Source organism: Panthera uncia, assembly GCF_023721935.1.
Source record: "Panthera uncia isolate 11264 chromosome A1 unlocalized genomic scaffold, Puncia_PCG_1.0 HiC_scaffold_17, whole genome shotgun sequence".
NCBI classification, from domain to species: Eukaryota; Metazoa; Chordata; class Mammalia; order Carnivora; family Felidae; genus Panthera; species Panthera uncia.
In genome coordinates this window covers 88,406,078-88,432,627 of record NW_026057577.1, presented here as the reverse complement: position 1 = coordinate 88,432,627, position 26,550 = coordinate 88,406,078, and the positions used below count along the sequence as shown (strand labels likewise).

General features: G+C 51.4%; 1 protein-coding gene across 1 annotated transcript; it reads left to right on the top strand.

Moving 5' to 3' along the window:
* The first annotated feature begins 1,266 nt into the window (after positions 1–1,266).
* Positions 1,267–26,471, top strand: CDHR2 (cadherin related family member 2). The gene is made up of 30 exons (XM_049648664.1): positions 1,267–1,466; positions 1,738–1,809; positions 6,347–6,486; positions 6,604–6,643; positions 8,131–8,246; positions 10,058–10,147; positions 10,716–10,841; positions 10,913–11,059; positions 11,148–11,223; positions 11,312–11,427; positions 11,549–11,782; positions 12,815–13,213; positions 13,492–13,553; positions 13,821–14,064; positions 16,504–16,743; positions 18,951–19,020; positions 19,169–19,774; positions 20,545–20,616; positions 21,040–21,089; positions 22,468–22,619; positions 22,766–22,874; positions 22,959–23,047; positions 23,497–23,565; positions 23,669–23,746; positions 23,841–23,901; positions 23,984–24,108; positions 24,641–24,754; positions 24,836–24,916; positions 25,042–25,099; positions 26,159–26,471. The coding sequence occupies exons 1-30, from the start codon at positions 1,412–1,414 to the stop codon at positions 26,291–26,293; spliced, it is 4,026 nt and encodes a 1,341-aa protein (XP_049504621.1). The 5' UTR covers positions 1,267–1,411; the 3' UTR covers positions 26,294–26,471.
* Positions 26,472–26,550: the final 79 nt, after the last annotated feature.

Genomic DNA, 26,550 nt, shown 5'->3' with positions numbered 1-26,550 from the left:
TGGGAACTTGGGAGAGGGCTGGGTGGTGAGAGGGAGAGGACTTCTGGGTTTTGATGCTGTTTCATTGTCAGGATCAGCTCTGGAAGCCAGTCTCTCTCTCCCTTGTTCCTTACTCTCCCCTTTGGAGGGTCCCATCTTTTGGAATCAGCCATAGATCGAGGCCATTTTTCTCTTGGTTGTCCCATAGTTTTGGATCCTTCCCAAACTGACTTAACCAGGGAACCCTCCTGCTGTAGGGCATCTTACATGGGCAGTGTTCCACAGAGCACACTTTAGGAAAGGCTGAAAAGGCAGCTGTTAAATGTGTCCGCAAGTAGGACAAAGGACCCTGCCCACCCATAGAGTCTTTGGATTGTCCTGGATAAGTCACAGTCCCTCCTCGGGCACCTGATTTTGAAGGATGCTATTAGCTTTAGACACTTCAAATAGGCAGAGTAGTGTAGTGGCTGGGGGAGTGAATTCTGAAGACTAAAAGCCTTGTGTTCAATTTTTTTGAATTTAAATTTAAATTTAAATTTTATTTTATTTGAGAGAGAGAGAGAGAGAGACCAAGCATGAGCAGGGAAGAGGGGCAGAGGGAGAGAGAGAGAATCTTTTTAAAAAATTTTTTTTTTAAAACATTTATTCATTTTGGAGAGTGACAGAGACAGAGGATGAGCAGGGGAGGGGCAGAGAGAGAGGGAGACACAGAATCCGAAGCAGGCTCCAGTCTCTGAGCTGTCAGCACAGGGCCTGACGCAGGGCTCGAACTCACGGACTGAGAGATCATGACCTGAACCGAAGTCGGACACTCAACCGACTGAGCCACCCAGGTGCCCGAGAGAGAGAGAGAGAGAGAGAGAGAGAGAGAGAGAGAGAGAGAGAGAGAGAGAGAATCTTAGGCAGGCTCCATGCTGAGCAGAGCTCAATCCCATGACTCTGGGATCATGACCTGAGCTGAAATCAAGAGTTGGATGCTCAACCAACTGAGCCACCTAGGCGCCCCCAAAAGAGTGTAGTTTTGTCATTGATTTCCTGTGTGGCCTCAGGAAAGCCCCTTATTCTCTCAACCACCTCATAGTTGCAGGAATATCAAGATTACACATACAATTTGCTTAGAGCAGTACCTACTACACAGTAGACACTGAATTCTGGAGTCAAGTTCAGAGTCATTCTCAGAATGGAATTCTGGACCAGGCTCAGCTACCTTGCTCACCCCTCTGGGTACCACCGCCCCCCCTCCCGCCATTACTCCTACCCTGGGACATCTGGAAAATGGGCAGAGGATGATAGGGGCCCTGTAGGAGAGTTGCTGATGGTAGTTGTGGGTGGCCTGGGTCAGACCCAGACAGATGGGGGGTCCGCCAAAGGGAGGGAGGCATGTGTATAGGTGCCTCTTCCCTGACACCTCTTCTCCTAGGTCCTTCCAGACATGATGGCATGGTTGTGGCTGTCCTGCTTCCTGTTTCCTACCCTCATGGTGTCCGGTGGGTGCCTCTCCTTCCCTATCAGAGTAGCATTAACCTGGGGATCCTTGGCAGGACCTTCCAGAAGGAAGGGGCACTGTCTCATCAGCAAACTCCCAGCTCCTACGACCCAGCCTCATGCTTGGTTGCCCTGGGGAGGCCCGGGGAGCAATACAGGCCCTGGCGGGTGAGCTTGGCTGAAGGTTGGGACTGGTATGGGCTCCCACAGGGGCTGGTGGGGGTCAGGCTTTGCAATGGCATCCAGGTGTTCCAGTGCTCTATGTTCCTACAGTGGCAGCCAATGTGGCCCCAGTGTTCTCGGGAAACATGACGAGAGTGAACTTGCCTGAGGACCTACCAGTGGGTGAGTAACCATCCCTGTGCAGAGACTGTGCCAAACCCTTACCCAAAGAGGGTGCCAGGGCCTCCCTTAGGAGCTAGCTCCCCATCCTTGCAGCTGCATGGCTCATCAAGGGGCAAAGGTGGACTGATGGGAGTCAGTTCCAGAAATTTGTTTTCTCCTCCTCTTCAGCTTTTGCGTCAGGGCTCTCACACAACATCAAATAACCAAGATACCCCATGAGAACATTCCTCCTGTTTCCCATCACTTTCTGGTGTTTCTGATTTCCCCAAGGAGAAAGGATCCACTTGGGATAATTCTGTCTCTTCCAACTCTCCCACTTGCTAACCTCCCTCCAGTCCCTGTTTTTAGCCCCTAAACAGAGAGTAGGTTTCAGACTCAGAGCCTTTCACACACTTCTCTCCAGAAGTTAATAAGTTTGCTTTATTTTTATTGCCTTTGTTTGTAGAGTTACTTTCTATCTATGGCAAGTGAAATGGATTTCTATTTACAGCCACGATCTAAAGCTTGCTTTTAAAATAAATGCACTTACATGAAATGATAAGTAGATTAAAAGAAGGATCATAAATAATGAGATATTTGGTTATGGTAAAGATGGTGGCAGCGTATAAGAGGGGATGACATTTGGGAAATATCGTTTTGGAGGAACCATAGGAACGAATACCAAATTCCCAGCAGGATGTGGATTGGAGAAGCAGAAACAAAGATGACTATTTTCACTGGGCTATAGGCTCAGCTGTACATTATAGACCCCAAACAACCAAGGTGTAAACAAGGTCAAGGTTTATAATTCTCTCATATAGCCATCTACAGCAACAAGTCCAGGGCTGTCTGGGGTTCTGTTCCATGAGAACAGTAGGCTGTTCCCAACTCTATGCTCCTGGTGTCAGGCACCCTCCCTCCTTCCACGTCCAGATTCTGCCTTCCCTCAGGTGCGGCCCTCATCCACGTGGTCCAAGATGGCTCATGCCTCACCCTATTCCAGCCAGCCAGAGGAGGAAGGGGCAACGTGAGTTTGGCCCTTTGTCATAAGGACAGGCTCCAGACTCCACACACACAGATTTTAGCATCATATCCACACCTAGCTTCAAGGGAACCTGGGAAATGAAGTCTTTACTCTGGTTGACCATGTAACCAGCTCAAAATCTGGGCTTCTCTTACTCTGAGGGAAAGGAGGAGTATGACTACTGGGGGACAAGCCACAGTCTTTGTCTTCGCATCAGAATTGGGATCTCAGATATGTAAAGCTCCAACCTAACACAAGAGACTGCATGAAAGGAAGTGAAACCCAGAGTTTGTCCTGGGATTCAGATGCCCAGATCTGAGGGAAGGATGGGGATGGACTTTGCAGGCACGAAGGCCACGTGCCTTTGGGTGTGGTTGCCAGGACAGCAAGATCTATTCAGGGTTATATTAGTAAAAATTTAATGCCCAGGATAAGGGAGGTAATAGTGTCATTTCACTCAGAGATGACACAACGTCCCCTGGAGGGCTGGGCTGCTGTCCAACCATTTGATATTTATAAATGTTCTCTGTACAACAGAGAAGTAATGTGTAAACATGAACGACATTTACATATATTTTCATAGCTGTTTGGTCATAGATAAAACACATACATACCTTCAAACAAATGTCACAGATGTTACAACCCAAATGCCTTCAAGATCTCCATTCTCTGGGGTAAGACTTTAATGTCTAAACAAAACAGCTTAAGTCCCCATGCTAGTTCCAGAGGCCCCTCCTGTGGATGTTCTTTTGGAGCTTGAGGCTCACCTCTCGTTCCTTCCTCCCTCTCCATGGCCAGTCCCTGGTCCCCTCCAGCCAGCTCCAGCCTCTACTGAAGGTTTGGGGAGAAAGCAGGAATTGCAGCATGAATCGGGAAGCCACACTCACTGTTGTCACAAAAGTGTCCACTCGGAGCCTGGTCAGGTCACCTGACCCCTGTCTGTCTCTCCTCACCTCCCCTGTGGCACACTCCTCCCTCTGCAACCTCCCTGGAAACAGAAAACTAATTCCTTCGTTGTTCAGAGCAGTGCTCCTCCCTCCCTGAGCCATACCAAATGAGGGTTTTTTATAACCACATGGCTCTTCTCTGAACTTTTTTTCTTAATTTTTTGAATGTTTATTTATTTTTGAGAGACAGAGTGCAAGCGGAGGAGGGACAGAGAGAGGGAGACACAGAATCCGAAGCAGGTTCCAGGCTCCGAGCGGTCAGCACCGAGCCCGACGCAGGGCTCAAACCCACGAACCGAGAGACCATGACCTGAGCTGAGGTCGGACGCTTAACTGACAGTCAGGAGCCCCTCCTCCCTGGGCTTTTAAAGTAAAGGATGATTTCCTTCTTCCTGAGACAAATTCTACAGCTCTCTTACAATGGGAAGTATTTTCAGTCCGATTTTAAAAACTATGTCATTTAGACTTTCTATTTTTTTTTTAAATTTTATTTTGAGACAGAGAGGGAGAAAGAGAGAGAGAATCCCAAACAGGCTCCACAATGCCAGCTCAGAGCCTGACACAGGGCACGAACTCATGAACTAGACTTTCTATTTTGAAGTGTAATATATGTACAGGAAAGTGCATTGAATTCACATGTAACCTCCACTGAATCAGGAACTAGGATGTTGCCAACACTCCCAGGTCCCCTTTCTCGTCCCTTTGGTCACTCCCTGTCCTTTCTCTCTCACACAAGACCTCTTTTTCTGACACTAACGCTATACAATAGTTTAGCTTCATCAGGAAGATTTTTAAAAAATATATAATTATGGTGTTTTAAATATCAATTTTAGGGGCGCCTGGGAGGCTCAGTCGGTTAAGTGTCCAACTCTTGATTTCGGCTCAGGTCACGATCTCACAGGTTGTGGGATCAGGTCCTGTGTCGGGCTCTGAGCTGATAGCCTGGAGCCTGCTTGGGATTCTCTTTCTCTTTCTCTCTCTCTGCCCCTTCCCCACTTTCTCTCTCTCTCCCCCCCCCTCAAAATAAATAAATAACACATTAAAAATTTTTTAATATATCCATTTTCGTTTAGTGACAAACTATATAATTCCTTATACACAGAGACCTAATACATGTCTTTTATTGATTTCTTATATTTAATTTCTTTTTTCAGGTCAACCTGAAAAAAAGAGCATTTAATGAGCATTTCCCCACTGATACATCTTTCTATGCCCATGGACAAATATAAACACATAAGGATTTACACCCACCTGCTCACCTCCCATATTTCCTTAGGCATAAGGGCCACATCCTATTGCACTGTAATTGAACCAGGATGTGTCTTACAATTGAGATAGTCATCTAACCCAGAGTGACTTTTCTCCCCCCCAAAACAGTCATTAAATTGACAGCGTGTCTCACGACCAAGGAAAAATAAAGTAGACACTAACATCTTTTTAGCAGAACAGTGGTCTGGTGGTCTTCCTGGAAGAGGGGGCTTGGGGGGAGGGACTGTAACCAAGCTGTCCAAGAAGTTGTGGGAGGACCTGGGACCGTTTGGCTAAAGAAAGCTGATTCCGGGGCATGCTGATGAGCTTGTCTCTGAAAAGCTATAATGGGCAAAAGGGGAGGACTGGGTCCCTGAGGCCCTCAGGCTGGGCGCTGAGCCACACGGCACTTCTGCCTTTGTGAGCCCCTTACTCTAAAATAAATATTACAATTATATTTTATGACAGAAATGAAATATTCTTGTGGGTCCTCTACAAGTAGCAAGGGGCCCAGGGGCACCCCAGCTTGTGGCCTTTGGGGACCTGTGGGTGGGAGTTACAGGGAAACACTTTGGTGAGATGGAGAAAGCCCTTGCTCATGGACATTTGTCCAACAATGGAGGGGGTGGCTGAGGAGAGAGTAAGTTTTGATGCTGGAGGTGGCTGAGCGGAGGTTGGATGTGATAAAGGAGGCGAGGCCCTGGAGCAGGGTTTGATGAATCTGTAAAAAGTTTCTTTTAGACTGGAGAGTTGAAGGCCTTGGGATTTTCAAGTCCCCCGCTATCTCTGAGCCTCTGCTCTGCCCAGGGACATGCCCTCCGGAGGCTCAACAAAAGAGCCGGGCTCCTGGGAAGCCAGCAAGTAGACGCTCATTTGCGCAGATGGTGTTTCTGGCAGGCTCTGGGGGCACAGTCTCCGGGTGAAGGAAAGGCTTAGAGGAGGCCCAGGCACCTCCAGAGGGACTCCAGCGGTCCTCGTCTAGGATGCACCCAGCGGCTGCAGCTAGATACTTCCATTCCAGTCATCTCTGGTCTCTTCTCAACCAATTCCAGGGAGGCAATCCCAAGGCTAGGGGAAAGGGAGACACTTGGATAACAGCCCACCCTGCCGTGTCCAGTGCAGATGGGGTCTCACCATAGAGGAAATCAGCATGATGTTATCAAAAGGCCACGGAGTGGGTGCTGAGGAGCGACAGCCAAACCTGACATTTATGACCACAGCGGGCAGAGCCCTGGTGGCCGGGAGGTCCCAGAGAACACAGGGCCCCTAGCCCAGCTCAGCTAGGCCAGTGCCGGAAGAGGTGACCATGGACTGTGGGCATTCTCTGTCCCACCTTCAGGTGCTGAGGCCTTCTGGTTGGTAGCTCAGGACCGTGACCAGGACCCTCTGACCTATGGGATTAGTGGCCAATTTGCCTACTTCTTCACTGTCACCCCAGCCACTGGGGAAGTGAAGCTGGCCAGCCCTCTGGACTACGAGGTAAAGGGCAGCAGCCTGGGAGGGCCCCGTGAGGGGGGCGGGGAGGTGGGGGCCCTGTCTGTGCTCCCACCCTGAGCAGGAGTCCACCTCGGGGCCTCTCTTCTCTGCCCGCTGCAGACGCTCTACCTGTTCGCCATCACTATCTCCGTGAGCGACGGTCACAACAACCCAGTGAGTTGGAAGGGAGGAAGGGAGGGCAGGGTGGCCCTGGGATCAGAGAGCGGAGGACCAAAGGCCACTCTTGACTGACTGTCCCCTACCTCAAGCAAGCAGAGAGGGCCCTAGTTAACAAAAACTGAATTTGATGTTTATTTTCATCCAAATTATACTTGCCCATTTTGGGTCACGCAATATTACCAAGATTTTAATATTATTATTAATTTACTTTAATTATATAAATATGCTGTTTATAAGTATAACATGAATTATATTAATTTATATTAATATAAATGTTAATAAAAGACAGGTGCTAAATACCTCCCTACCTTAGCTCTTTTGAGCCAATTGCTTTCAACTCCCTTGGCTGAACAAGCTGGTATCTGTGCTCATGTTTCTTTTTTTTTTTTTTATTTTTTTTTTAACGTTTATTTATTTCCAAGACAGAGAGAGACAAAGCATGAACAGGGGAGGGTCAGAGAGAGGGAGACACAGAATCCGAAACAGGCTCCAGGCTCTGAGCTGTCAGCACAGAGCCCGACGCGGGGCTCGAACTCACGGACCGTGAGATCGTGACCTGAGCCGAAGTCGGACGCTTAACCGACTGAGCCACCCAGGCGCCCCTGTGCTCATGTTTCTAAATAACACACTTATACCACTGTGCCTTATGTCTGTGAAAGTGGAGGATTTTGTCTTCATAACATATTCCCCAAACTCTGTCCATTAAAAAAAATCATTTTAATGACTTGGATATTCATGAACATATTCTCTTCGTAAACATCTCAAAAGTTGCGACTAAAGCTCAAGTCCCTGGGATGACACTTCCCTAGCCACCCCAGCAGAAGCGTCCACGGTCACTGCTCTTTCACACCCCTCACTATGCATTTACACGCACACACACACACACATGCATGTATGTATGTAGATATATACATACATCCACGGAAGAAAGATTGTCGTTTTTGTGCATTTTCTGAAACCCAAGTGGGATCTTACTGTATTTATTATCTTGAACTGTGCTGTCCACTCAACAATTGGCTCTGGAGCTCTGCCCATGTCTGCTCACGAGCTACCTGTTTCTTGTAGTATTTTCCAGCGTGGGGACGTACCATACTGTGTTAGCTGGTCTCCTCTGATAGACACCTAGGTTTGTTCACAGCTTCAAATTATGGCAAACAAGCAAAAATGACCATTCCTATAATAGGACAGGCACATTTTAGATGTTTTAGAAATGACCTAATTATGTCTGCAACTTACTCTGAAATAGTTCTGTAAACACATGGAGAGCAAGAAATCAAACAATGGGTAAATCTAGATGAAAAGTATTGGGAGTTTTCTGTACTATACTTGCAACTTTTCTGGTGTTTGAAGTTGTATCAAATACAAGATTATCCCACATATTGCCTAATTGCCTGAGAAGTGAAGTCAGCTTGCACTCCCAACCCAGACATTGCTCCCTTTGTCTTCTCAAGCGCTCACATTTTCCAGGCTCACCTGGGCTTTCCTACCTGCAGGTGCAGAAGGAAATGCATGTGATCGTGGAGGACAGAAATGACAATGCTCCCGTTTTCCAGAATACTGGCTTCTCCACCAAAATCAATGAGGTAACATCTGCCTTAATGGGTGTGTGTGTGTGTGTGTGTGTGTGTGTGTGTGATGCGGGCATCCCAGAAGTTCTTAGAGTGCAAAGAACAAGAGACAGCCAGCAGGGGGTCCAGATCAGGGAAAAGCACCTCTTAGAAGGGGCAGCTGCAGGAACCAAATCCAGGGGAATGTAACCCCATGAACAATAGTTACAGCAACATGTTAATCAGTCGGACTGGATTAGAATGATTTCAGTTATGAAAGCAATTTTTTTTTAAGGAATTGGTTTTCTCGTGTATCTGAAAAATTCAGAGGTACACTAACTTTAGGCATGGCTGGAATCAGGTACTCAAACCATGTGATCAAGAAGAGATTTCTTTCCATGTCTCAGCTCTGTTTCTCTTGTTGTCCCCATCTTTGGGCAAGGGGGCCATTCTCTCTTGTGGTGATGAAAGTGTTCTCTGAAACTCTAGGCTTTGCAACTTGAACATAGAGTGCCTCTTTCTCCATAGTCCTGGCCAAAACTCCAGAGCTGACTCTCATTGGCTCATTTTGGGTCATGTGCCCATGAACCTAGAGGTATGGAATGCTCTGATTGGCTAGGTTTGTACATGAGCCCTCCCTTCTAGCAAGGGAGGACAGCCCCACTTGAACTGCTTGTGTGGGAGGAGGTTCCCCAATGGTCCCTGAGCAGCAAATACAACATCACTCCTGGATCTTCATTACCCTGTGGCTTTGAAGATGATAAGATGTAGGACCCCATACTAGGCCAGACACAAGACCAGTGAAATCCAGGCAGCCATTTGACTGTGATGGAGCACCTACTATGTACCAGGCAGTGTCCTTGGTGCTGAGAATATTTGGTAAATAAGACAGACTTGGTCACCACCCTCAGTAGCTCACATTGTAATGAAGAGTACTGATAATAATCAATGAAACATTAAATAAGCAGGATTACTTTAGACAGTGTTAAGTTCTATGAAGAGCATGAAACAGGACAAAATGGAGGAAAGTGACCAGGAAGGGGGCTGGTTTAGGTTGAGTGGCCAGGAAACGTTTTTCTGAGTAGGTGACATCTGAGCAGAGACCTACCTGGCAAGAAGGAGCCAGCCATGGGATGCTCCAGGAAAAGGATGGTCCAGTCAGTGGGACAGCAGATTCTAAGGCTTTGAGCTGGGAATGAATTTGGGGTGTTCTAGGGATAGCCAGGAAGCGGGTGTGAGCGGAGGGTAGAAGGTGAGGAGGAGGTGAGGTCAGACAGGTGAGCAGTGGCCTGACCTCAGAGGGCCATAGAGGCAGTCTGGACCTTATTCTGGACAGAATGGGGGAAACATTGGAGAGTTTTTAACATAAGAGTGATGTGGTCTGATTCATGATTTTCAAAAATCACTTTGACCACTTTGTGGAAATAGTGAAGGTGTGGACAGGTCACAGCTGGCAAAGGCCTCCCCAGAGAACCTTCCAGCTTTGCAGGGTGCTGTCTGGAATATACTGCTATAGGCTACAGAGAGCCCATGGGAAGTCTGAGCAGGGGGGTGACACATCCTGGGTTCCTGAATGATTGCTCATCCTTATCCTGAGGGGCTCTGCAAATCAGAAGCCAGCTGAGGTGTTGGGGAGAGGAAGAGGGGGTAACCTTCCCCCCTCCCTACCTTCCCCCCCCCCTCCCAGTTGTCTCCAGAGGCCCAGCCCAGGTGGGAGGGAAAGGGGAACACTGGGTTTCAGGCTCTGGAATACATTATCCCTGTGGTACAGCTGGGGACACTGAAGCTCAGGGAGGGGAAGTGAGTGCTCAGTTATGGAGGGGATGGATTAGAGTTCCTCATTACAGACCCTGCCAGTCGGCTCCCTGGTGTTCTCTGTGGTGGCCAAGGACCCGGACTCGGAGTCTGCAGGAGCCGTGGTGTACTCCATACAGGCGGTGAGCGTTGGCAAGTCCCTGGAAGTATAGGTCCCACTGCCCCTCATAGCCACCAGGGGGCAGCATCTCCCACACAACCTGCAAGAACCTTGAGTGTCGGCTTGAGGACAGACAGTGTCCTTGTGGTGGCCCAGCCCTAGCTCCCAAACCTTTCGCTGGCCCCTGCTGGACCTCACTTGGCCAAGCTGTGGACAGGACCCTCCTTCTCACCTCCTTGCCCAGGGCACTGTCTGGGCCCTTGCTGAGTTCATATCACACCGCCTGGTGGCCGACTGGAGATGTTCAGTGTCTTGTCCAAGGGGGTGTTCAGTTCTCCTGAAGACAAGTTTGCCAGTGATAGCTCCTGTTAACTGAGTGCCCATGATGTGCCTAGCACATACTTTACTTCATTTGACCCTTCTCTCAACCCACCGATGAAATATCTGAGCTCATTTCGCTCAGAGGCGAAAACTGAGTCTCAGAGAGGTTATGTGACCTGGTAAGAGTGGCAGAACTGGTCAAGAGCAGAGCCAGGATTTGAACCCAGGTCTCTCAGAGGGGAGCCTGGCCTGACTGTGCTCTGCCTTAGGTCATCCCTAGCACTGGAGACAGCCAGCACCTCTTCAGGATCTTGCCCAATGGCTCCATCATCCTCAATGGCAACCTCAGCTACAACAACAAAAGTGCCTTCTATCAGCTGGAGCTGGAGGCCTGTGTGAGTGGGGGCACAGACGGAGGGGTGCCGTGACCTGAGGCCCGGGCTCACAGGGACCTGTCTCCCCACAGGACTCAGGCGGCATATACAACAACAGCTTCATCACCCAGTGCTCCTCGCCTGTCTTCCTGTCCATCTCTGTGGTCGACCAGCCGGACCTGGACCCCCAATTTATCAGGGAGTTTTACTCAGCCTCTGTGGCTGAGGATGCACCCCAGGTGTGCTAGAGGACAAGGAGGGGGCCTGGGTGGGCCCAAGAGGCAAGGAAAGGGTCTGGGCCATCGAACCAGGTGGTTCTCTGCGCAGGGAACCCCAGTGCTGAAGGTGGAGGCTGTGGATAGTGACAGAGGCATCAATTCCCAGATGATCTACAGCATTTCCAGTGAGAATGGGGGTGTTCCCAGGCTGGGGGAGGGATGGGGGCTCTGCCAGAGCCACTGGAAGCAGCAGCTCCTACTGCCTGTCACTAGACTCCACAAGGCCCGGCTTGTTTGACATCAGGCCAGATGGGGTGATCACGGTCAATGGTTCCCTGGACCGTGAGCAGCTGCTGGAGGAGGATGAAGAGGTGAAGGTGCAGGTCACGGTGAGTGAGGGCTCCACTGCCCCCTTTTGCACCCCAACTCTCAGCTTCTGGCCTTAAATCTCCCTTCTCTCTGAGCCTTTGTTCTCTGAGTGCTGCCCTTTGGCCTCTGCTCTGCTCTCAGGCCACCGAGACACACCAAAACATCTACGGGCAAGATGCCAAGGTGAGCATATGGGTCACGCTGAGGGTGACGGATGTCAATGATCACAAACCCGAGTTTTACAACTGCAGCCTCCCAGCCTGCACCTTCACCCCCCAAGACACCCAAGTCAACTTCACTGGCTATGTTGATGAGCATGCCTCCACCCGCATCCCCATCGATGACCTCACCATGGTCGTGTACGACCCAGACAAGGCAGGTGGACCCAGACAAGGGGTGGTTGGGTGAGGGTGCTGGTGGGAGATGACTGGGGGAGGGAGGTGGAGACTGACCCATAGAACGCGGTACTAAGATGCAAGGTGGGGAGGTGAGTGGTGGGTGTTGCTGGTGCTGATCATGAACAGTGGTAGAAAATTGGAGTTATTGGGCGATACTTGGAAATCTTGGGTTACGTTACGCTGATGGGTAGTCATGTGTTCAGGGCAGTGCTAGGTGGTGGTGAAAAGAAAGGCAGTGTTGAGCGGAGGTTAGTACTGGATACTAGGTAATGTTGAATGGAGTATAGTTTTCAGTGGTGTTGAGGAGGGGGTGGTGATGGGTGCTTGGTGAAGTTGAGGGGTGTTGGGCAGTATTGGATATTGGGGGATGTGGCAGTGCTGAGCACAGAGTGATCTGAATGAGTGCTGAGTTGGAGAGTATTCTTAAGTGGAAGTTGAGTGGGGTGGTGTTGAGCAATGAATACCTATGGATGGTATTTGGTAGTATTGGGTGATATTGAGTTGATACAAAATGTGGAGGGGAGGATGGCACTGGGTGGTGGTGGGTGGGTAGATGTGTTGAGTTAGTGGTTGGTGTTGAGTAGAGCGGAGGGGGTGTGGGATGGAGGGTGCTATGGGTAATGGGGTGATGTTGGGCATTACTGGTATTTGGTGTTGGGACGGGTGGTGGAGCATGTTGAGTGGGAGCTCGTAAGCAAGACTCAGTAACGTCTCCTGGGAGTGAGGGGAATGTGTCCAGGCTCTGTCTCTCCAGCCCAAGCCAGGAGTCCAGGCACCTAGAGATGTCTTCTTCCGATGAGCTCACATTTGCAGGGAGTGCACAGCCCAGCTTCCCCAGGGCCCTCTTGCCTCAGTGTTTTGAGAGCCCCCCACCAATGCCCCACCTATGGGACTTCAGAAGTCTGGGCTTCCTCAGGCAGGAGCCTATGGGCAGGGATCACAGGCAAGATACAGGTTGGTGCATTGTAGGAGGTGGGGGCTCTGCTATACTATATGCCCAACTCTACAGGGCAGCAATGGCACCTTCCTGCTGTCCACGAGGGGCCCCGATGCCGAAGCCTTCAGTGTCTCCCCTGAGCGGGCGGCGGGCTCAGTGGATGTGCAGGTGCTTGTGAGAGCTCCCGCACTGGTGGACTACGAGAGGCAGACAGTGATGCTGGTGCAGGTGAGGGGTGCTCTGGGGTGCCGGGGAGTGCGGTCCACGGGTGCTCTGGTCCCAATGCTGCTGCTCTTCCCTTGTCTTCAGGTCGTGGCCACTGATTCAGTCAGTGGGAACTTCTCCGTTGCCCTGGTGACCATCCACATTAGGGATGTTAATGACCACAGACCCACATTCACCCACAGCTTGTACAACCTCAGTATCTCGGAGAACAGTCCAGACGGCACTGTGGTCACCAACAGCATCCATGTGAGTGATGGGGACCTGAGTGGGCTGGGCCAGGAGAGACATGGAGAAGGGCAGACCTGGGGACCGTGACCCTGCCATGTCTCTGTATCACCTGATGTCATCACGTCCTAGCCAGTGTGTACACATATGCGTGGAGAGTCTATTTGTGAATCTCAGTGTGTTAGGGGTTCTCCCTTTGTGTCAAGAAGCAGGACAGCCCTGTCCCCATCAGTTGCATAGCTGATAGGGAGTGACATCATTTCCAAACAGTGTCCCATTGTCTAACTCTCTGCTCACAGGCCTTCGACCCTGACACGGGTGATGGGGGCCGCATCACCTACAGCCTGCTTCCGGGGAACGGGTAAGGTCTCAGCATGGGCAGGGGGCAGGTGGATGAGCGGGACCCGGGCCCGCCTCTCTGCCTCACAGTGGGGCTATTGTAGTTCGGTAACAAATAGGATGCCAGGTTACATTCCAATTTCAGATTAACGACAAATAATTTGTTTAGAATAAGTAGATTGCAAATATTGCCTGGGACATACTGAAATATTTTTCATTGCTTATCTGAAATTCAAATTTAAGTGGGCATCCTATATTTTTGTTTGCTCACTCTGGCCACCCTGTGCAGGGCAGACGTCTTTGAGGTGGATCCAGACTCAGGGACAGTGACAGTGAGGAACAGCGAGCTATTGGACCGTGAGAAGGAGGCTGTGTACTACCTCACGCTGCAGGCCACAGACGGCGGGAAACTGTCGACCTCCACCACACTGCATATCATCCTGCTGGATGTCAATGACAACCCACCTGTGGTCACCGGCTCCTACAACATCTTTGTCCAGGAGGAGGAGGGCAATGTCTTTGTGACCATCCAGGTGCGAGCCGGCCTGGACCTGGCAGGTGGAACAGGGACAAGGGACCAAGCCTGGCTCTGTAGTCATGCCAGCCCTGAGATGGAATCTGGGCTCTCCTCTGTGGTCTTGAGAAAGTTAATCTATCTCTCTGGGCCTCCGTCTCCTCTTTGGAAAATGAGGACAATTGTGGCCACTAGAGAATAATGAGATAATGCATTCAGAGGGCTCAGTGTAAAGCCTAGCATAGAGCAAGCCCTCAAAAACATATAGTTTTTTTTTAATTTCAGCCCCCCGTTTCATTCCAAAAGGGACTTGAGGTGATTTTGATTAAAAGTAAGGTAAAAATGGGGGAAATAAGGAAAAAGGGAAAATAAGAATGGTATTGCTAATGGGCACAAAGGTAAAGTTAGAACCCAGAGCCACACAATTGCTAAGAGTGGGCTGAAAATTCAGTTCTGAGCTCCCTGATGGCCAATGCAAAAAAGGAAATATCAGTGGCTAGCTTCACAGAGTCTATGAGATAAAAACCCACTATTGGCTCCAAAGAAACATCAGAGACAAGCATCTCCCCTGAGTCATCTGAAAGGGGGTCTTGTAAGAAGTGGGAGAGAAACCAGGTCCTCAGAATGACAATCATGTGGCCACAGAATGCTCTCGTATTTCTGGGGCTGTGTGGTTTCCAGGGCACATTCCCACCTCTGGTGTCCCGACTGACTTGTGAAGCAGATGCTGTAATGATCCCCATTTCACAGAAGGAGAAAACTGAGGCTCAGAGAAGTTCAGTGACTTTTGGGGGCTTGCACAGCGAGTAAGTGGCAGCCCTGGAGCCAGAGCTCAGACCTCTCTGCCCTGAAACCTGAGCCTTTTCTTCTTTTTCCTTGATAACTTCTCACTCTGCTCTGTGAGCTCCTTGGGGCAGGAGGATTTCAGACCTGCTGCTGTAACCACGGTGCCTGGCGTTAGCCCCGAGAAGCGCTTGGTGAATTAACTGGCCCAAATTCAAAGTGCTGAGGGGTGAACAGACAGGGTCAGGCTTCTGGAGCAAACATCTCTGGCTGCCTGTACAGGAGGCATTTAATAACCAAGTCCCAGTGGAGCTGAGATGAAAGAGCTGAAGGTGGGGGATGGGCAAGGAGGAAGACCTGCTTCCAAGTCAGAGTAGCCCAGCCCTGGATTCAAAGCCCCTTTGCTGGGCCCCAGGTCCTCTCAGATGAATCCACCATATTTCTGCAGGTGCCTCTCAGTTAGGGGAGGGTGCCAGAGAGTCACCCAAGGGTGTCACCCGTGCTGTGTGAAAGACAGCACAGGGGACGTAGAGGCCCCGGGCAATCACCAACCTGGCCTGGAGTCAGGCAGAGAGGCGTAGAAGGCATTGGGGTGAGGGGAAGGCATATGCAAAGGACTGAAAGAACCTGTTGCATTCTCCATGCTGGACCACCCCGAAGGCAAACCAAGCACATGTGTTCAGGACCCTGGCGGGACAGGAACACACACACACGGACACACACGAATTGGGTGAAGAATCAACGGGTTAAAAAAAAAAAAAAAACAGCACTGAAGTAGTCATTGTGGGAAAATCAGAAACTGGTTGGACTTCACGCTTATTTTATACTTGTTTGTTTTTGAATTTTGTTATTTTTTTTGTTTTTTTTTTTAAACATTTATTTATTTTTGAGACAGAGAGACAGAGCATGAATGGGGGAGGGTCAGAGAGAGAGGGAGACACAGAATCGGAAGCAGGCTCCAGGCTCTGAGCCATCAGCCCAGAGCCCGACTCGGGGCTCGAACTCACGGACCGTGAGATCGTGACCTGAGCGGAAGTCGGCCGCTCAACCGACTGAGCCACCCAGGCGCCCCTTTTTTTCATTTTTTAATGTTTATTTATTTTTGCGAGAGAGACAGAGACAGAGACAGAGAGCAAGTAGGGAAGGGGCAGAGAGAGAGGGAGACGCAGTGTCGGAAGCAGCCCCCAGGCTTCGAGCTGGCAGCGCAGAGCCCAATGCGGGTTTGAGCTCACCAACCGCGAGATCGTGACCTGAGCCAAAGTCGGATGTTTAACCGACGGAGCCACCCAGGCACCCCTGTTTTTGAATTTTGAATAGCTATAACATACTCCCCCATGCCCCCTCTCCACTAGAATTTCAGCTCCATGAGGGAATTGCCTTGGTCATGGCTCTGTGATTGTCCGGTGCCTAGAACAGGGCTGGGCACACGGTAGGTAGGCAGGAAATATTTGTGGGGCAAATGATTGACATCAGGAGCTTAAGACCTCAGAACTCTTGCAAGCTGCTGATCTGACCCTCTGATGGGAGACTGAGGCTGAGAGATTGGCCAGCATCCCACTGGCTTTAGGCCTAATTATTGCCCTTGCGTGCCAGTGCTGGAGGGGGAGGCCAGGCTGCAGAAGGGGGGCTGGGGAGCATCTGAGAGCTGATGGCCCAATGCTGGTTATCCGCACAGGCTCATGACAACGACCAGCCAGACACCAACAACAGCCATCTGCATTTCAGCCTGCTGCCTGGCCCCTACAGCCACAACTTCTCAGTGGACCCTGATAAAGGGATCCTCAGAAACCAGGGGCCCCTGGACCGAGAGGCCATTGAGCCTGCCCTGGGGGGCCAAATTGTGCTGACCGTGCTTGTGGCTGACTGTGGTGTGCCTGTCCTCAGCACTGAAGTCAATATCACCATCAATGTGGAGGTAAGGCCTGGCTCGGCCGTAGGAGGGGTGCCAGGGTGGGCCCTGTGTTGGGGAGCTCATTGCGTATGGCCAGCACTCTACCCCTCCAACTTGAGTCACATTTCTGCCCTTTGCGGTATGGTGGGCAAGAGAGGTCTGGAACCAGGCCGCCTGGGTTAGAATTCTGGCTCCGTTGTGTGGCCTTAGGCAATCACTCAAACTCCCTGTGCCTTCATGCTCCTTATCTGTAAAATGGTGATAAAAACAACCTAAAGTGAGTTAGTGAATGGAAAGGGCTTTGAAGAGTGCCTGACCCAAGGAAGGTACTCCGTGAATACAGTCGGGCCCCCCTTATCCACGGTTCCACTTTCCTCAGTTCCAGTGACCCGCAGTCAATAGCGTCCCCAAAGCAGATGATCCTTCTGACACATGATCAGGAGGTCAGTAGCTACCCACCGCTACATCACTACGCCCATGTCATCCACCTCACTTCATGTCATCACATGGGCATTTCATCATCTCACAGCCTCACAGGAAGAAGGATGAGTACAGGACAAAAGGCTATTTTGAGAGAGAGAAAGAGACCACATTCGCATTATCAGTTATCACAGTATATTGTTATAATTGTTCTATTTTATTATCAGCTATTGTTCATCTCTTTCTGTGCCTGATTTATATATTAAACCCTATCATAGGTACATACGTATAGGAAATAACACAGTACATATAGGGTTCGGTACCATCTGCCTTTTCAGGCATCCTCTGGGGCTCCTGGAACGTTTCTCCCACAGATAAGGCAGGAACTACTCACTGTATTGGCTCTAATAATCATTCACAAAGTTCTACCTGAAACTCTCCTATCTCCTCACCACCGCTCCGGGGTAAACAGAAGGGATGAAAATCAGCATTTGTGGGGTTTCCGTCACACCTGCAAGGTAGGGATGGTTATTACCATTTTACTGATCAAGAAACTGAGGCACAGAGGTGGCGTAGCTTGCCTAGGGTCGCAGAATCGGGTTTTGAACCCAGTCTCTCTGGTTCTAAGGCCGCCACCAGCCCACAGGGCACCTTCCTTCAGAAAAGTGTTGTAACAAATGTGCACCTCTACAATGTCCGTGATGTGTTTGGCGCCCCCTAGGGCTGTGCGATGCACAGTCCGCAACATCCCACAGAGCAGCTCTGTGTCCCACTGGGTCGGGATGCACTGCTTTCCTACAAGGATCAGAGTGAGACCTCAGGGAACATGGAGGAACAGAAGCCAAATTAGGACTTGCCAGCTTGTTCAGCTGTCCTTGGGGTGAAGTAGGTCACGAAGAAGGAAGCAAGCAGAATTGCATTAGCTGAGCAAATAGGTCCTTTCACACCCATGAACTAGTCCTCATAACAGCCCCTAGACTGGGCACTACGACCCATCTTGCAGAATGAAAACACTGAGGCCCAGAGAAGTCAAAGTCATGCGTGAAGCCGAGGGGGAGCTGGATTTGACTCAGAGCTGTGCTCTTAGCGACCCCTGCGACTTCGGAGGCAGCTGGCCGTGTGCATTGAGCCAGCAATGCCATTCTGGGAAATCACCCCCAGAAAATATATCTAGTTAAGGGGGACACGGCTTTGTTTTCAAAGATGTCTGTTGAACCATTATTTTAAAAAAGCTGAAAGTAAAAGCAGATACTTGTGGGCCATCCCGGGGAAGGGCTGGAAAAGCCAAGGGCACCCCCGCCCCCAACACACACCAGTGTTTGGGAAGGAAGCTCTGTGCTGTAACAACAGTGGCAGCATTTGTAGGTGTGAGTGGCCAGGGCCAGAGAAGGAAGGTGAGAACAGAAAACAGTGGCATTGGTGCCAACACAATAAATCCAAGAGATGGGGAGTTGAGCTGGGCCAGCAGGGACACTGATGGGGGTACTCAACCACCCTTCTGGAAGGCAGGGTCTAAGGTGGCTTTGAGCTGTGGTCAGAGAAACAAGAAGGAGGTGGGGCTCCCTGAAATCATAGAACTAACTTCAGAGGTCCCGCGACCGGTCTGTGAGCCCCAGGTGTGCACTCTGGGCTAGTTCCGTCCTCTCAAAGGCCCTTTTCTCATCTGCAAAGTGGACGGTGATCTCTGAGGAGACACTGACAGCCTCTGTGCCTTGGGTCAGAGGAAGCACTGATTTCTCAGATGGGCTCGGAGGAGGCCGAACTGTGGGTGCTCCTGAGGTCCCTGGGCTCAGAACTACCTCTGCCCACAGGACATCAATGACAATCTGCCCGTCTTCAACCAGTCCATCTATTCCTTCTCGGTGAAGGAGAGGGACCCAGGTAAGTCCTTCCTGGGTCAGGCCAGGCACTGGGGCTGGGGCCCAGTGAGGCATCTGGTCCCCCCAGGGTGCAGTTGAGGGAGGTGAGAGCAGACAAAGCCGCCGATGCCTGGGCCAGGGGTCCCTGTGAACTCTGTCCTCACCCACAGGAGAGCTGGTGGGCGTGCTGAAGGCCTGGGATGCGGATCAGACGGAAGCCAACAACCGCATCAGCTTCAGTCTTTCAGGGAGTGGTGCCAACAACTTCGTGCTCCGAGGCTCGATGCTGGAGGCTGGGTGGGCTGAGGGCCGCCTCTGGCTGCCCTCGGATGTGAGTCTGGACTACGAGACACAGCCCTTCTTCAATCTGACAGTGAGTGCCGAGAACCCAGACCCCCAGGGGAGAGAGGCCACAGCAGAAATCCTTGTGGCTGTGGAGGATGTGAATGATGAACCGCCCACTCTGGACTCAGCCTCACTCCGGGGCGTCCGTGTGGCTGAGAATGGTTCGCAGCATGGCCTGGTGGCTGAGGTGGTTGCTCGCGATGTGGATACCATGGCCCAGCTGGAGATACAGCTTGTGAACGTCATCTGCACCAAGGCCGGGGTCAACGTGGGCAGCCTGTGCCGTGGCTGGTTCTCTGTGTCGGCCAATGGCTCTGTGTTCATCAATCAGAGTGAGGCCATTGACTACGAGACCTGTGACCTGGTCACGCTAGTCGTGCGGGCCTGTGACCTCACAACGGACCTCCGCTTCCAGGCCTACAGCGACAATGGTGAGGTGGCCTGGCAGGCTGCGGCATAGCAGCCATGGGCTGGGACCTACAAGGTCAGGGTTCGAATTCTGGCTCTAGCCCTTATCAGCTGTGTCACTGGGAAAGTAGTGACACCTCCTTAAGCCTCAGTTTACCTATCTGTCAAGTGGACTTGAGTAGTAGGTTGGCTGTACAGATTAAAAGAAAACACGCGTGTAAAATAATAATGCTATTATTCTGTGAGGCAGTGTAAAGGAAGGAACACGCTTCAGAGTGCTCGTATCCCGCCTTTGATTATGATAGCAATAATAACCACATTAAGAGCTAGCATATTTTGAGAACTTGCTATAGCCAAGAGCTATGCCAAGCACCTTATAAGCATTTCCTTATGTTATTCCCACACAACCGTGGGGTAGGTGATCCCTATCTAATTTTATAGATGAGGAAACTGAGGCACACAGCGGCCAGTTCAATAACCTAGCTTACACAGCTAGCAAGTGTCAGGACAATGTTGGGGTCAGGTGGGACATATCCAGGCTGGGCTCAATCCTGGCCTGATGCTCTTGCTGGATGACCTTGGACAACTTGCTTACCCTCTCTGAAGTATGGGGAGGATACACCCTGCCACAAAGGCCAGAGGAGACTGAGTGGACACCTCAGGTCAAAAGCAGGGGAGGGGGCTGAGAATGGGAGATGCATGGAGGGAGGCAGCTGGGAGCATGCCTGAGGCCCAGGCTTTCTGGGTCAGGCCTTTGCCTACAGACCAGAACGAGCCAACCTTGTTCCTCTAGGAAGCCTCGCCATCACCATCGAGGACACGAATGATAATAAACCCTATTTTCTGCCTGACAATAAGACTTTCGGTAAGCAGCCAGCCTTTCCCTCCATACTCTGCTAGAATTACCTTTAGGTAGCTCCCATAGACCCCCCTCAGGCCCCAAGTGGGCCCTTAGAAAGAAAGAAAGGTCCCCAATCCTGCCTCTTTCCCAGGATTTCAAAAGGAGGGGGGATCTGAGTTTTTATCCCAGGTCTGCCCCAACTCACATGTGACCCTGGGCCAGTCCCTCCCTCCCTCTCTGGGCCTCAGTTTCCTCATTATCTGCACACTGGGAGGTGGATGAGCTGCTAACTAACGGCTCAGAGGCCACTGTAATGGGGGTTTCTGGTGACAAAGAGGTTGAGGGAAAGTTTGGGGGAATGAGTTCTGAGCTGGGCTTGTGGTCAGCACCTCAGACAAGTGGGCACGGGCCCCGACTCCACTGACCCTTTCTTGTCCACGTTTGTAGTTATCATCCCAGAACTTGTGGTGCCCAACCAGCAGGTGGCTTCTGTCCAGGTAAGTCCTTGGCTCCCGCCTTTGTCCATCGCGTTAGCCCCAGGAGACACAGGACCAAGGCCTTCAGGCCTTTCAGCTGCCCCTAAAATGTTTTAACACTAGACAGGAAATTTGTTGGCTCCAACACATGAAGAGAAAACCCCAGGATGGAAACAAACACATGCCTGATTGATATGATTCAACTCCATTAATTGTTATTTAGTTTTTCTAAAAATTCTCATGACCATAGAAACCATTTGCAGGCCAGATTTCTTTCACTACACCAGAATTCTTGAGCAATACGGAGAAATCATAGCAACTGTAAATTAAATGAGCTCCTTGGAGATAAGTAATTTTCAGAGTAAAATTATAAACATACTTTCAGCGTTTTTATGGTGTTGGATGTGGGTGTGTTTGTTAGAGGGTGCCGGCCACGCCTCACAGAAGGCTGAGACCTCCCACACAGCCCTGGGGACCAGGCCTGCTCGGGCCTCTTACCGACCCGGGGAGCTGCCTGCCTTTCTGGAGCTCAGTTTCCTTCCTGGGCAAGAAGCTGGCAGTTCCCGGCAGTAGTCTTGGGGTTAACAGATGAGTGGTATGCCTGTGCCAGTCCCTGGGCTGTGGAAAGCGCACGGGTGTTGGAGATGGCTGGGCCTGACCTTTCCTACTTCGAGCTGGGCCTTCAGCAGCACAGCGTCTCTCTCAGAGCTCTGGTTTCTTCTCACAAAATGGGAATAGTAATTCTCCCTCTCCAGGTTCTTTCAAGCCTTAAAGAGTCTTCAAATCTTCAGCCGGTTGCAGTCCAATGTCATGAGTCTGGCCATAACTTTGACCCATTTTCTTTAAATTGGCTCTTTTTTGAAACATAAACACCAGTTTTGGCTTCGTTCTGAACAGTAGGCTCATGGTCTGTATGTTGGTATATTTTTCTCTAAAGGCGGTAGAATGAATAAAAATGTTTGTGCCCTCACCTCCTCTTTCATGGCCTACTAGGGGAATTTGTACCAATGTCAGTAAATACTGAAATGAGGGATCTAAGGGAAGGTGCCTGGCACACAGTAGCTACTCAGGAAATTTGAGTGTCCTTGTGCTTGTGTGTGTGTGTGTGTGTGTGTGTGTGTGTGTGTGGCAGTGGGTGAGGGGAAGCAAGGCAGGATTTCCACATGGGAAGGGCTTTGGGCAGTGACTTGATGAGTTAGGGGGCCAGAAGCAGGGACTTGTCCAAACCTGGATTTGCAGAGCAAGAACATTGCCTAAAATGTTTGCTTAGTTGAGGTGGCCTGGAGAAGCTGATGGAGATAATGGGACCAGTCTCCCAGGCCATCTTAGCTGCTGAGTCCTGCTGGGGGTGGAGGGGTGCCTAGCCTGGCTCCCAGGTGCCATCCACTCTTTCTCCCAGGCCAAAGACGATGACTCAGGGAACAACGGGGCCATCCTGTTCTCCATCTTCCAAGTGGATTTCATCGCCAAGGATGGGACCACGACCCCTTTCCAGGGCTTCTTCCGGGTCTCCACCTCATTGGAGGCCAATGTGTTCATTGGCAACATTGAGTAACTGTGGGCAGCCCCTGGATGGGGGGGGGACCCAAGGGAGGGCCTCAAGACAGTGAGTTCCTCATCCTAGCAGGTACATAAGTAGGTTCCAGAGGACTTCAGTTGGGTCCCAAGACCAAGCTGTGCTCTTCCATCTCCAATAGGCTGGTGACCAATCTTGATTCCACCCTCCAAGGCACCTACCAAGTGACAGTCCAGGCCCGGGACAGACCTTCTGTGGGTCCTGCTCAGGAAGCCATTATCACCCTGAATGTGAGTGTTTGGCCCTGCCTCTAGTACCCTCTGCCTGCTCCCAGGTCCCTCGTGCCTCATCTTCACCATGCCTTCCTCCTGTAGCTCTTCACTGTGGACCAAAGTTACCGTGTAAGGTTGCAGTTCTCCATGAACAAGGAGGAGGTGGGCGCCAACGTGGAAGAGATTACAGCGTAGGTCTGGGGCATCCAGAGGGGCCTGTGGGGAAGAACAGGGCCTGGGAGTCTGATCCCTGACAGGACCTGGATGGAATATATGTCGATTCTGTCCCTGACCTACCCCTGATTTTGTCTCTGTCTTTGATCCATACTTGTACCTGCAGTTCCTTTCTCAATGCTCCTAGAAGCCTAGGGTTGGCTGGGTAGAGAGAGGCCTAAATAGGGCCGCCATGTACAGTTGTGAAGGCTGTGCACTGCACAAGGGCATTCTGCTTGCTAAGTCATAAACCCAGCCCCAGAGGAAGGGGCTGCCTTGCCTGATTTGCAGAGGTGTTACCTGCTTAGCCAATGAAGCTGTTCAGAGAGGGTGCCCCTTTCTAATTGACACAATTCCTAATTCCACTGGCCACAGGCTGTACTAGGGCCCCTACCCCATGCCTCTGCGACATCTTTCCCCTTTGCAGGGCCCTCATTCAGGCCACCAGGACTACTGTCTACGTTGTGAGCATTCAGGACATAGAATCCATGACTCGGTGAGTGCCCACAGTCCCAGTGGTCGGAGGACAAGAAGCAGCAGTATGAGGGACCTGCTGGGTGGTTCTGGGTTGTTTACTTTTCATCCCTGCCCCATTCCAGGGCCCGGGGCCGTTCCTACCTCGATGCCTATTTTGTCTTCTCGAATGGGTCTGCCCTGACACTTGATGAGCTGAGTGTGTGAGTGGGGCTGCCCTTGGGGTGGGCAGGAGGGTGAGCAGGAAGCCTGGAGGATGCCAATGTCCCTCGGGCCTGAGTGGGACTCTGTGGCCAGGATGATCCGGAATGACCAGGACTCCCTGACGCGGCTGCTGCAGCTGGGGCTGGTGGTGCTGGTGAGTGTCAGCATGGTGGAGGTAATGGGGGCATTGGGAGGGGGAATGTCAACCCACAACCTCCCTCATGCTTCTTCTCCAGGGCTCCCAGGAGAGCCAGGAGTCAGACCTGCCAAAGCTGCTCAGCAGTGTCATCATAGGATTGGGAGTGGCTTTGCTGCTGGTCATCGTGATCATGACTGTGGCCCTTGTGTGCACCCGGAAGAGGTATTGCTCCCATCACCCCTTCCGTCTTCAACCCCACCTTTCCCACCATCTAAGACATATGGTGGGTAGAAAGAGCTTGGGTGTAGGCATCTGGTATATCTGTATTTAATCCCCAGAGACCTGTCGTGACAACTTGGACAGCTCATCTCTCCCTCCCTAAGCCTCAGTTTCCGCATCTGCAGAATGAGCACAACAGTAGATTCCTCAAAGCACACAAGGAAGCAGTGTGCATCTTGCAACCTGCAGGATGTCTGGCACATACTATCCATTTATAAATACTGCTTCTTTTTCCCTTTCCAATATATTTGGAGGCAGCAGCCACCTCTGGATTTGACTCCAGGTCTTGTCGCTGGCCAGCTGTGGCCTTTGGCAAATCATATCCTATCTCTGGCTCCTACTTGTACCCTCCGTACATAGAGCTAACACTCTCACCTGCCGGGGTTGTTGTGAAGTCACACTCGCAGGGCCTGCACTAGGCACACAGTGGGTGTGCAGGGAGAGTAGCCCGCCACCTCCTCCTGGTTCTCCACAGCTACCACCGAAAGCTTCGGGCTATGAAGGCTGCCAAAGAGGCCCGGAGGACAGCAGCAGGGGTGATGCCCTCAGCTTCTGCCATCCCTGGGACTAACATGTATACCACTGAGCGGTGAGCGGGGGTCAAAGGGTGGGTAAGAGGCCCCGTGCGGTGTCTGAGGCTCCCAACTGCTTAAACAGGCCTTCTCTCCAGGGCCAACCCCATGCTGAACCTCCCCACAAAGGATCTGAACTTCGAGTCCCTATCCTCCTCCAGTGACCTAGACCACATGAGGTGAGCAGTGGCCCGCGCAGCCAGGCTGGTCGGTGGTGGTGGTGATGGAGGCGATGGTGGTTCTTGGCCACAGACAGGGAGGACTGGGGCTGCTAACTATGTGAGCCCCACCATCTCCCCCACAGCCTCAATTCCCTGGATGACAACTCTGTGGACCTGGAAAAGGACAAGCAGGAAACCAAGGCAAGATGGGGGATGAGTGGGTGCCTGGGGCTTCTGACTTGGGGTCCTTCTCTGAAGGGGTGGGGTTCAGGACAGAGCTGAAGGACCTGCTGATGACATGGGCATGTCCCTGCGCCAGGCCCCGGGAAGCCCCATGGCTTCGGAATGGGGTCCAATCCTTGCTCTTCTACTCATTCGCCGTGACTCTGGGTGGGCGGCTTCCTTCTAGCTCTCAGTTTTCTCATCTGTAAGTGGGGATGAGAACACTAACCATGCAGGACTTTGTGAGGATGAAGTTTGAGTGGGTATAAAAAACCACCTGGCATGACACAAGTACTAAAAAACCTGGTTCCCTCTGTTCATACCCTTTATACGAAAGCTGGCAGGGTGTAGGCTCGAATAATCAGCAGTGCCATCATCGGTTCAATAGACGAGTTGGTTCAATTAGAACCAATTAGGGGTGCGTGCCATAATGAACTGCAGGTGGGACCCCGGGTGGGCTGTGTCCCTCTGACTGTGGCAGAAGGAGATGCCAAATTCAACCAGAGGCAGCGATGGACAGGCTTTAGCGTCAAAACAACCAGTGATCCAAACCCTGCTCTGCCTCTTTCTGGCCATGCGATCCCTCTGAGCCTCAGCCATCTGTAAAGCGGGGTACGTGATCCCTCCCCCAGGGGGCTCCTGTGGGGACTTTAGGTCACGGACGGACTGTGCCCAGCACGGTGGCCTGCCTTGGGATGCAGGTGGCAGGTAGTGGACAGGACTGGCTCCTCGGCCCAGGACACAGGGCCTGGTGTTACTCAGGACTGGGAAGAACACCAAAGTGCTCCTCTGTCCGTGGATTGGGGCAAAGGCCAGAACAGACCCCCTTCAGGCCCACCCCTTCACCTGAGTGTGTTTGCACCGCTAGGGGCTGTCACCGCCTCTGGGACACAGCCAGGAAACTGAGGCCCTAGGAGGAACAGGCGGGACCCCTGTAAAGGAGCCATCTGTCGTGGGCTTGAAGGCCCACTCCGCTAAGGACTGAGGAAATCACCCATCTTGTCTCTGCCTTCACACCTTCCCTCCTTCTCCCCACAGAAGGAGCCCCTACACAGTCCAGTGGAGCCAGATACCGAACCCCTGGGTGCAGTGCTGTCAGGAAGGAAGGTGGACACAGATGGACAGCAGGAGCTCTCCTTCACCAATGCTGGCCTGGACACCACAGACCTGTGATGTCGCTGCCACAGGACCCAGGCTGCAGAACCCCACATGGCCCCCGCTCTTCCGTTGCACCTTGGAAGAGGTCTTGTCACCCCTAAATGACACCTACCCCTCCCTGAACACAACAATATATCTTGCTGCTCTGCCCCCCTTCTGCCTGTAGCCAATCACAGCTGACAACAGTTGGGGGAAATTTTTATTACCAATGTATATTGTGACAGTTTGTAGCCAAAAACTGTGGCTGGAGGGGTGGGGGGAAACGGGTATTG

What these genes read in the sequence shown, in the direction of transcription:
- CDHR2 (XM_049648664.1), top strand. Translation starts at nt 1,412, where the DNA reads ATGATGGCATGGTTGTGGCTGTCCTGCTTCCTGTTTCCTACCCTCATG. An exon ending in TCCTACCCTCATGGTGTCCG is followed by an intron (nt 1,467 to 1,737) that starts GTGGGTGCCTCT and finishes ATGTTCCTACAG; the next exon opens with TGGCAGCCAATGTGGCCCCA. An exon ending in CCAGGCCTACAGCGACAATG is followed by an intron (nt 19,775 to 20,544) that starts GTGAGGTGGCCT and finishes TTGTTCCTCTAG; the next exon opens with GAAGCCTCGCCATCACCATC.